This window comes from Puma concolor, chromosome A3 (assembly GCF_028749965.1).
Source record: "Puma concolor isolate L17-30 chromosome A3, mPumCon1.1.hap2, whole genome shotgun sequence".
Lineage (NCBI taxonomy): Eukaryota > Metazoa > Chordata > Mammalia > Carnivora > Felidae > Puma > Puma concolor.
The window spans coordinates 113,689,516-113,700,642 of NC_141669.1; the positions used below are offsets into that span (position 1 = coordinate 113,689,516).

General features: G+C 55.3%; 1 protein-coding gene across 1 annotated transcript; it reads right to left on the reverse strand.

Annotated features, from left to right (window-relative positions):
* Positions 1-634: 634 nt before the first annotated feature.
* Positions 635-10,590, reverse strand: TRIB3 (tribbles pseudokinase 3). The gene is made up of 4 exons (XM_086701903.1): positions 10,377-10,590; positions 6,382-6,672; positions 4,316-4,608; positions 635-1,889 (listed from the first exon to the last, which is right to left on the reverse strand). Exons 2-4 carry the CDS (start codon positions 6,670-6,672, stop codon positions 1,397-1,399), a joined length of 1,077 nt encoding a protein of 358 aa, XP_086558029.1. The 5' UTR covers positions 10,377-10,590; the 3' UTR covers positions 635-1,396.
* Positions 10,591-11,127: the final 537 nt, after the last annotated feature.

Genomic DNA, 11,127 nt, shown 5'->3' on the forward strand with positions numbered 1-11,127 from the left:
CAGCACAGAGCCCAACGCAGGGCTTGAACTCACGAACCATGAGATTGGGACCTGAGCTGAAGTGAGACACTTAACCCACTGAGCCCCCAGGTGCTCCCTTCCTTTATTTATTTATTTTTTGAAGTTTATTTATTTATTTTAAAAAATTGTTTTTTAACGTTTTATTTATTTTTGAGACAGAGAGAGACAGAGCATGAACGGGGGAGGGTCAGAGAGAGAGGGAGACACAGAATCTGAAACAGGCTCCAGGCTCTGAGCCATCAGCCCAGAGCCTGACACGGGGCTCGAACTCACGGACTGTGAGATCATGACCTGAGCCGAAGTCAGACGCTCCACCGACTGAGCCACCCAGGCGCCCCTGAAGTTTATTTATTTTGAGACAGGGAGAGAGAGAGAGTATGTGCACGAGTGAGTGGGGGAGGGGCAGAGAGGAGAGGGAGAGAGAGAGAGAGAGAGAAAGAGAATCCCAAACAGGCTCCCCACCGTCAGTGCAGAGCCTGACTCGCGACTGGAACTCACGTACTCGGGGCTGGATCATGACCTGAGCCGAGACGTTAAGAGCCCAACGCTCCACCAACTGAACCACCCAGGTGCCGCCATTCCATGAGAGGCTAGAAGGAATGTCCCGGAGAAATTAAACTATCTCACCACTCCTTTATTAGGCACAAGGTAAAAATAGATTCTTCTGGCATCCAAAACCCATAGTATTGGTCCAAAACCCAGAACAGGGCTTGGGACGTTCCAGGAGGCCAGGGGGAGACGACCGTGCCCCCTCCATCCCCCAACTCTGGTGCTCAGGCCAGAGGTGGACAGGCGCGGGCCCTCGCTCCAAACCGCTCCTTGAGTTAGGCGAGGACCAGCCTCATAGTCTGAACTGGGGCTCCTCCAGCCCAGTCCTTGGCTCGGAGAAGAGAGCGGCTGGGAGCCCAATTCCCAGCACGGCCTGGGCTCTGGAGTCCTGAGTTGCAAGGGAGAGGCCAGCAGCCTTTGTTTGGCACAGGGATTTGTGAGAGGCACTGTCCCAGGTCGGAAGTGCCTGGGCACCAGCACGAGTGGATGCGGACACCTGTGCTGAGAGGGCCCAGTGTGGACACTGACCGTGGGCTGGAGATGTGTCGTCCGCAGGAGCTTCGTCTTTTGTTCACTGCGGCGCTCCCAGCACCGAGAACAGGGCTCGGCGCGCAGTGAGCTCCCAGGATTTGTTAAATGTGCAAGCCTGTGTGCACAGGTGTGCGGAACCACACAGGTGTGCATACAGCACACTCCACACATGCGTCCTTTCTCCCTTCTAGAAGGCACTAAGGTTTGGCTCAGTGCAAAAACAAAAAAAGGCAGGAGAGAGCTTGGAGATACCCCAAACTCAATTCCACTGCTGCAGCTGCGAGTCTAGGGCTACCTAGCCATATAGACCAGCTTCTCTTACCCCCTCCTCTTCCTCGGCCTCCTCCAACCCCGGCCCTTCAGGGACCACCTGATCGGCCTCCCAGAGGTGGGATCGGGGTGGAGCTGAGGGGATCAGCTTCTCCCGCAGCCAGGGATGCAGCAGGATGCCCGTGGCCGTGAGGCGTTCGGCTGGCTCCCGTCGAAGGAGACAGCGGACCAGGCAGCGAGCGGGAGCCGAGAGGCCCTCCGGCAGGGCAAAGGCACCGCGGCGGATCTTGCCAAAGAGCAGGGCAGGCTCTGAGTCTTGGAAGGGGTAGTGGCCAGCCAGCATGGTGAAGAGCGCCACGCCCAGGCTCCACACATCGGCCGCCTTGCCTGAGTAGGATGCCCGGGAGCTGAGGATTTCAGGTCCCACGTAGGCCGGGCACGCGTGTTTGTCCCACAGGGAGTCGTCGGGCCCGTTCAGCACACAGGCATCCTCCAGGTTCTCCAGCACCAGCTTAGTCCTGTGACAGGTGGAGAGACAGAAGGGTCACCTCCTATTGGGCCCCCCGTGCCCCCACATGCCCCCACGCTGTCACCCTTAATGGCACCCACTTCCTGAGTGCCTGCTGGCATTTGGTAGAATTGAGCCAGTCTTGGGTCGCCCGGGTGGCTCATTTGGTTAAATGGCAGACTCTTGACCTCGGCTCAGGTCGTGAGCTCATGGTTCGTGAGCTCGAGCCCCGCGTCGGGCTCTGTGCTGATGGCATGGAGCCTGCTTGAGATTCTCCCTCCCTGCCCCTATCCCACTCATGCTGTCTCTCTCAAAATAAATACATTTAAAAAAATATGGGGCGCCTGGGTGGCGCAGTCGGTTGAGCGTCCGACTTCAGGCAGGTCACGATCTCGCGGTCCGTGAGTTCGAGCCCCGCGTCAGGCTCTGGGCTGATGGCTCGGAGCCTGGAGCCTGTTTCCGATTCTGTGTCTCCCTCTCTCTCTGCCCCTCCCCCGTTCATGCTCTGTCTATCTCTGTCCCAAAAAAAATAAATAAAAAAACGTTGAAAAAAAAAATTAAAAAAAAATAATAGTAATAAATAAAAATAAAAAAGAATTGAGCCAGTCCTGTGAGGCTGGTTGACTGACCTCATTTTACACATGAGGAAGCCCAGGCTCAGAGACATTAGTCATTTCTCAAGGCCACAGAGCAATTCAGTTCGAACTAGGACTCTGAGAGGAGCACATTTCCCAGTAGTCCCTTGGAGAGGGGGCTGAGATGGGTGGGGGCCTTAAGACTCTTCTAAATATTTATTTATTTATTTATTTGTTTGTTTGTTTATTTATTTTAATGTTTATTTATTTTTGTTTTTTTTTTAATTTTTTTTTTCAACGTTTATTTATTTTTGGGACAGAGAGAGACAGAGCATGAACGGGGGAGGGGCAGAGAGAGAGGGAGACACAGAATCGGAAACAGGCTCCAGGCTCTGAGCCATCAGCCCAGAGCCTGACGCGGGGCTCGAACTCACGGACCGCGAGATCGTGACCTGGCTGAAGTCGGACGCTCAACCGACTGCGCCACCCAGGCGACCCTATGTTTATTTATTTTTGAAGGAGAGCGAGAGAGAGACAGAGCATGAGCGCAGGAGGGACAGAGAGGGAGGGAAACACAGAATCCGAAGCGGGCTCCAGGCTCTGAGCTGTCAGCACAGAGCCCGACGCGGGGCTCGAACTCACGAACCGCGAGATCATGACCTGAGCGGAAGTCGGGCACTTAACTGACTGAGCCACCCAGGAGCCCCCTGACTGGTACTCTTGTAAAGTGTCAAGGTCAAGGAAGACAAGGAAAGACTGAGGAACAGTTTCAGACTGGGGGAGACTAAGGAGTATGACAACTGAATGCAAGCTGGGCTCCTGGACTGGATGCCAGACAGGAAATGAGTATTAGTGGGAAACTAGCGAAATTGACATCAATCCGTGGTTCAGTGAATAGGTACTAGACCCAGGTTAATTTCTTAGTTTTGATGGCTGTTCTGTGGTTGAGAAGTTAATATTAGGGGAAACTGGGTGAAAACAATATGAAAACTCTTGGCACTATTTTTGCAACTTTTCTGCAAGTCTAAAACTATTTCAAAAAGTTTAAAGGGTACGATGGGGTCACCCTCCTTCCCCCCACTCCCCCCCCCCAAAAAAAATCTTGAAATGAAATTCATGCTCCTGATGGATGTTTGCATGCACCTGATTGGCTTGGCATGCTCCCTGACATGTCCTGCACACCCCCCGGGGGAGTCTAGGGGAGGGGACAGAATGCCAGGACCCTTTCTGTTCCCTCCCTCCAAAAATCACTGATCCTCAGCGTCACAGAAATAGTTCCCATGTGAGGAGCTTCAGGGCCTGTTTTGGCTTGTTGTCTGTGGCCCTGACATCCTGGAAGCATCTTGACAACCTGGCCCTTTCCCCTACCAGTGGGGAAACTGAGGCCCAGAGACTCCGGGTCACCCAGAGTCAGCAGGTAAGGCCAGCCAGACTCCCGCCTCTCAAGTTTAAGGTGAATTAGGACCTCTCTGGAGTCACCTCTGGGGTCAGTTCCCAGCTCTGCTATATACTTAGCTGTGGGGTCTTGGGCCTTACTTGACTTCTCTGGGCCTGTTTTGTCCCCTGACCTAGGGGAAGCAATACTAGCCCTGCCTCCTATTCGTAAGGATCCCAGCCAAGTCAGACAGGGCAGCCAAGCTCCTCATCGCCATTGGCTACTGTGACTGTCACAGAGGCAATGCTCCACCTCAGGGGTTTCGCATTCGGTCTGGGTCAACCTTTTCCTGGGACCCGGGCGGAGGTGCTGGTCCAGGCTTCTCCATTCCTTGCGTAAGTTACTTTACCCTCCTGGGCCTCGGTTCCCCAGCATGGCTCACCTCTCAGGCGTGTCTGTGCGCAGGGTCTCTGTGCCCACACTCACCTCTCCTCGTTGGTGAAGACAAAGCGCCGCAGCTTGAGATCGCGCAGGACCAGGCCGTGCTGGTGACAGTGCGCCAGGGCGGCGGCCATCTGGCGGAAGAGCGCGGCGGCTTCGGGCTCGGGGAGGCGGCGGCGGCGGCGCACCAGGCTGTGCATGTCCCCGTGGGGCCGTGGGAAAAAGGTGTAGAGGTGGCGGGGGCCCGCCACGACGTCGGCCGGCCGCGCCACGTGTCCCCGCGGGGGCAGCCGCGAGTAGGGCTCCAGCACCGCCTGGGCCTCGCGGGCCGGGTACACCTGTGGGCGGGGCGGGGCGTGAGCGCAGGTGGGGGCCGCCCCGCGGAGCCCGGCCTGGCCTTGGAAGCAGTCAGGGCCAACCATTCAGGCACTGTGTGCTCGGCACTGTGCCAGGCGCTCCAGCAAGCCGCTCCACCGGGACGAAGCTGAGAGGCCGCACAGCCAGCGGGTGGCAGGCCTGAGACCTGAATCCGTGCTCCACGGTCTGTGCCCTCAACTGCTACCTTAGACGCCCTTAAACTTCAGGCAACTGGGAAATGACAGGGAACCCAAACGGAAATAGCCCAAGGCCGTGGAAATGCAGAAGAGTAGATAGCCCACGAGTCACTTTACGCATAGCATCCCGTGCTCATAGCTATACCGTTCCCTAGGATGCACTGCCTGCCCGCCCTCTCATTCACTGCACAAGGAGACACTGGCGGCTGCCTGTGCCGGCCTTGGGGATCCAACCTGGCTGATGGCCGTGGCCCCTACCCTCCTGATGCCCACGGTCCAATACAGGAGACAAGGAAACAAGCCAACAGACAACATATTTACAAATTCTCATGAGCATCCTCCAGAAAGATGCTGGAGGAGAGAATATTTTGGAAGGGGGCACCTACCCGGAAAGGTGTGGTCTAAAAGGGACTCTGGGGAAGTGACCTGAATGATTCAGAGATGCCCACGGGATAAGCTTTCCAGGTGGGGGACATGGGCAATGCAAGGGCCCTGAGGCAAGAAAGTGTTTGAGCCACTTCAGAAAAACCAGCCCAAGATCAGTTCAGCTGGAGTGGGGCAGGGGAGGGAAGGGGGCAGTGGTGAGTGTGGTGAGGGTGTTGGAAAATGTGCCCGGGGCTCTACGGACATCAGATGGAAACCTCCCCACAGCCCTGAAAGGTGTGTTCCATTTTACCGACGGTGAAACTGATGTTCAGAGAAGGAAGGTCACCTGTCGGAAGCCATACAGCTGACCAGAGGCGGAGCTGGTATACTGACTTTGTCTGCCTTTAAACCCTTCCCATGTTATTTTGGCCATGCCCACACAGAAAATAAAAATAAATAAAGCGCATACATATTTAATTCATGAAAAAAAAAAAGTAAGCATATGTTTAAAAAAAAAAAAAAAGAAAAGAAAAGAAAACCAAACAGCTGGGTGGCACGGAAGAAAGAATTCAAAAAACAGAGACTACTTTTTTTTAAGTCAGGGTAAACATGCCTGCCTCTGTGCATTTGAACTTGCCTGTCCTGCCGCCGGAATGCTCTTTCCTAGAGACCCACAGGGCTGGCCCCCGCCCCCCCCATTCACGTAAGGCACTGCTTGAATGTCACGTCCTCGGAGAGGTCTTCCTGGACTAAAATCACCTGCTCCCCCATAATCCCTGTCCCCCTCTCTTTCAGCTCCCAGCTTTCTCTCCAAAGCACTTACGATCCCCTGGTACATATTTTACTTATTCTCTTGTTTACTGTCCATGTCCTCCACTTAAGCATCGGCTTGATGAGAGCAGGACTCGGTCTATGTTAGAGCCACAGCAGGGTGCATGGCACGCAGGGTGCTCAGTGAAGGTTTGTTGAATGAATGAATAGGTGATCCTCTACAGACAGGCCGATGATCCTTCTACACACTGGCCAGAAAAGCCTAGGCGATGGGGAAAGCTGGAGGCTCACTGGCTGCTTCCCCAACAAACACAGGAATAAAGTAATATAAGGACCCCTCAGCCCTGGCAATCCTCTAGAGCCAAGGCCCTTTCCAAGCCCCCTGTGATGCTGGGGGAGAATGACCCTGGGGGAACGTACCTTGCAGGTGTACTCGGTGCCTGAGGGGCAGTGCAGGGCCCAATAGGCCCGGCCACCCTCCTCAGGCTCCAGGAGGACATAGGGCCCAAGACGGGAGGCAGTGGTCCCAGCACAGGCATGGGCTGGAGCAGGAAGTGGGCTCGGGGGCAGCGGCGAGGAGGGCAGCCTGGGCTGGGGCCCGATTCGCGCTTGTTTCCGGATGGGACACTCGGTGTCTAGGTCATTGTCCAACTCCCACCGCTTCCTCCTGGAGGGGGCACCCGCAGCAGCAGCCAGAGGGGTGGCTCGCATCTGCGAAGAAGGGAAAAAGCACTGAAGTGAGGCTGTTTGGTGGCCCCCCCCCTCTTCCCTAGCCTTTATGGAGGAGGACTTGGCAGTGTGCATCAAAGTGACAAACGCCCTTAACCTTGACTGTGTGTCCCGCTTCTGGGGATTTATCCTCCAATTAAAATGCCCACCAAAAAATTAAACATGTCAAGGGCTGTTCATCAGAACCTTGCATCCAATAGCAAAAGGCAGTAAACACTCCCAAGCGTCCAGCAGTATGGGGCTGGTTAAACGTCATGATACAAGCCACATGGTGGAATATTATACAGCCCCGGAAAGGGACCAGCAAGCCCTGTACACACCGATATAATGATGTCGGTATACAGTTATCCTGCACCCACGTGATAGAAACCACTAAATGTCCATCATTGGGGAACTGGTTAAATCAATTCTATGTCATCCGTACACGAAAAAACTGTAGCCATTTATGATTAAGAAAACTCTTTAGGGGCACCTGGCTGGCTCAGTCAGTAGAGCATGAGACTTTTTTTTTTTTTTCAGTTTATTTCTTTATTTTGAGAGAGAGAGAGAGAGAGGCAGAGAGAAAGAGAGAGACTCTCAAGCAGGCTCCGTGCTGTCAGTATAGAGGCCAACATGGGGGTCCATCTCCTAAACCATGAGATCATGACCTGAACCAAATCCAAGAGTCGGACGCTTAACCGACCAAGCCACCCAAGTGTCCTGCATGTGACTCTTGATCTCAGGGTCATAAATTCAAGACCTAAAATTTTAAAAGCTTACTGAGAGAAAGAAAGAAAGAAAGAAAGAAAGAAAGAAAGAAAGAAAGAAAGAGGAAGGAAGGAAGGAAGGAAGGAAGGAAGGAAGGAAGGAAAGAAAGAAAGAAAGAAAGAAAGAAAGAAAGAAAGAAAGAAAGAGAGGAAGGAAGGAAGGAAGGAAGGAAGGAAGGAAGGAAGGAAGGAAAGAAAGAAAGAAAGAAAGAAAGAAAGAAAGAAAGAAAGAAGAGAGAGGGGCACCTGGGTGGCTCAGTCGGTTAAGTGTCCGACTCTTGATTTCAGCTCAGGTCATGATCTCATAGTTTGTGAGTTCGAGCCCCGCATCAGGCTCCACGCTGACCGTGCAGAGCCTGCTTGGGATTCTCTCTTTCTCTCTGCCCCTCCCCAACTTGTGCTCACGCTCTTTCTCAAAAATAAAATAAATAAACCTAAAAAAAAGAAAGAAAGAGAAACTCCTTATGTGCTGATTAGAAAAACCTCCAGAGTGAACGGTTAAGTGGAATTTAAAAAAAGCAAAGTGGAGAATTGGCCTTGGCGGTGAGAGGAAGAGAGACTTTGCACTCTATCTGCTGAGTGGTGTAGTGCAGGGGGCTGTTACCTGGGGCAGGGAGGGAGGGATGATGAATGAATGAGGAAGGTATGAATGTACATATGAATGAGGAAGGTATGAATGTACATATGAATGCGGGCTCTGGAATGGATATGTTGTCCAGTGCACAAAGCAAGCTGCTACAGGACAGGTATACCCTGAGATGATTGAGACGATATCATTCATGTAAAAAACGCCACCAGCATATCAAAAAAATATCTCCATACTTGCTTATAGGTCGGTATGTAAATGCACAAGTTTTGGAAGGACCCAGACTAAACCGGCCACAGTAGCTCCTGGCCTCCTGGGAGGCCCAAGAGAGGAAGGGATTTGGTAGAAAGGCAAGGGCATTTTCAATTTCAGTATTTTTATTTATTTTTATTTATTCATTTATTATTATTTCTTATTTTATTCTTTAACATTTATTTATTTTTGAGAAGAGAGAGACAGAGCACGAGCCGGGGAGGCGAGAGAAAGAGGGAGACACAGAATCTGAAACAGGCTCCAGGCTCTGAGCTGTCAGCACAGAGCCGGACGCGGGGCTCGAACTCACGGACCGCGAGATCATGACCTGAGCCCAAGTCGGAGGCTCCACCGACTGAGCCACCCAGGCGCCCCTCAAGTTCAGTATTTTAAAATAAAGATCCTGCACTCATTTATGGCTTGAGTATTTAAAAAATGAGTGTATTTCTTTTTTTGTTTTTTCAAATGTGAACTTTACTATTGCCTGATGACTCAAAGCTATCAGAATCACAGGTCCAGAGTTAGTCAACAATAGACAGTGCAGTTTCACCATCAGGTAAGAAGTAAGGCAAGGAGGGGATGTCTCTCAAAGGCGGTAAGATTCATTCATTCAGTTATGGAGGAAGCCACCCCTCCCCTCCGGGGCGGCGGGGGGGGGGGGGGGGGGGAGGGGGTGGCGGGGGACGCAGCTGTATAACTGTGTGGTGGGTGGAGGAGAGGGCAATGGCATGCGATTGCAGGGAGGTTCTCTCCTGGATCTATCTGCCTACCCATTCCGGCTCCAGATGAGGGACACGGAGCCAAGGTATAAGACATTAGAGGGAGATCGACTTCAGCCCCGGTAAAGACCTTCCCGAAGGTCTGAGCCAGGATCAATGGGGAAACATCACTCAGAGTCAGTTCTCAGACTGAGGACCACCTACTCCCAAGTCCGAGCGAGCGGTGGGCTGCCTTGGGAGGGAGGCAGGGAGACCTCAAATGGCGTGCAAGGCCATAATCCCAACGTAGTAAGAATGCAACAGCGGGTGGCTGTAGTCGGACATTCCCAGGTTCGAATCCTGGCCCAGACCCGGCCTGGCAGGGGTAGCCCTGGGCAATGGAGGCGGCCCTTAACACCTACCTCTTGCTGTTCCCTGACGCCTCTGGCGGAATAAGGGCAGGTCATACCAAACACACACTCACAGAACCCAGAGCAGACAGCTGTACACACGCGCCTCAAAAACACGGTTTGTCCAAGCCGGCCAGCTGCGACACCACATCCAGGGCAGAGAGGGGCACACACATCATTAAGGGACACACACCTCGTCGTCCTTGGGCAAGTGGGCAGGCATACACACGCAGAGCCCTCCCAACTCTCCCACTCACCACTGACCGATACCTGTAAGGTCACAGGCAAGGTCTGACACGAGCCCCACCCCCTAGACGGCCCCGCCCGGCCTGCCGCCGCCGGGCTCCTCCCGTGGGAGCGGAAGCGGCGGGCCGCGGGTGTCCCGAGGCAGAAGATTCAGCGGAAACCGAGCCCCGGGAGGGGGAGAGGCGAGGAAAGGAGGCTGGGCCCCAGGGCTGTGAGAAGGGGCGGACCGGGACCCTCCTCGCTCCTCACGCCCCAGAGTCTGCAGGGACAAAACGCAAGCGCGCGGTGCAACCCGCAACCCGCAGCCGCAGCGCCAGGTGCATACCTGCGGCCGACGCCCAGCACGCTCCGGGGGTCCCGCACCCCGCGCGCTGCATCCTCGCTCCCTCTCCCCCTGCACGTGCCCCCAAGGTACCCGAGCCCGGCCCCAGCACAGCCCACACCTGCCACTGGCTCCTCGCGGCTCTGACCGTGCGCCGAGACACATCCCCTCCAACCCCGCAGGCCCACGCGGATCCCGCACACACACCCCAGAGGGACACAGACCCAACGCGGTCCCCAGCGTCCCCCGCGGGCCCCTCACACACACGCCTCCCCCGCCCCACGCTCACCTCCCGGGGCCACACGCCCGCACCTCTGTCCCCTGCTCCCTCCGCCCCCAGGATATGCTCTACCTTCGCGGGTCCGCACCCTCCAACCCGTCCGCCCCCGACCCCCGGCCCGACCCCTCTCCGGCCCCGCAGGGTACCTTGCCCGGGCGTGCGGCTGGATCCTGAGTCTCCAGGGCACTCCCACGTGGCCGGGGGCCCTCTGCGACGCGGCTGCGCTCGGGACCCCGGACCCCGCAGCCGGACACGTGTGGAGCCGCCGCCGCTTCCGCTGCGAGCGTCTCCCGGCTCCAGAGCCGGCTCCGGCCCGGGCCCGGGTGATGCAAACCTGCGCTAATCCGCCGTCGCCTGATGCGCTCCAGCCCGGGATTGCAACATCCCGCGCGCTCCGCCCCCTGGGGGAGGGGGGGTCACCGCCCCGGCGCGCCCCGCCCCCCACGGGTGTCTCGGCCCCACCCCCTCCCCCACCTGCCCCGCGCAGACACCAGCCACTGGCTCTCCCTCCTTCCCTGGAAAGAGCATTTTGCTTTTCTGAGCCTCAGTCTCCCCATATGCGAAATGGGGAGAACGTCCTTCCTTCTCAGGATGCAGAGGAGAAAAAGAGCAAACCGTGACAGTTCCCCGGGTGCTTTCCTGTTTTATAAAGTACCTTCCTACCAATGCTTTATTAACCTTTAGGAGGACTCTGGGCAGGCAGGAAGCTCCGCTCGCCCCATCCCAGCCCGAGGCCCAGGCATGGGAAAGCAGCCCGGGAGTTTTGCAAAGACCTCAGACTTTAGGATCTGAGTCGCGGGGCTCAGAAGAACCGATGTGGTCCCCCGGGGAGGCCTGGGGTCGGGCAGACGTCACAGCGTCCACTGGATACAGGCAGCGCAGCCTAACGATTAAGAG

Excerpts from the sequence above, each read along its gene's own strand:
- TRIB3 (XM_086701903.1), bottom strand. The coding sequence starts at position 6,672 with ATGCGAGCCACCCCTCTGGCTGCTGCTGCGGGTGCCCCCTCCAGGAGG. Across the intron at positions 4,609-6,381 it reads GCACCGAGTACACCTGCAAG|GTGTACCCGGCCCGCGAGGC; the intron begins GTACGTTCCCCC and ends CCCCGCCCACAG. Across the intron at positions 1,890-4,315 it reads GTCTTCACCAACGAGGAGAG|GACTAAGCTGGTGCTGGAGA; the intron begins GTGAGTGTGGGC and ends CACCTGTCACAG.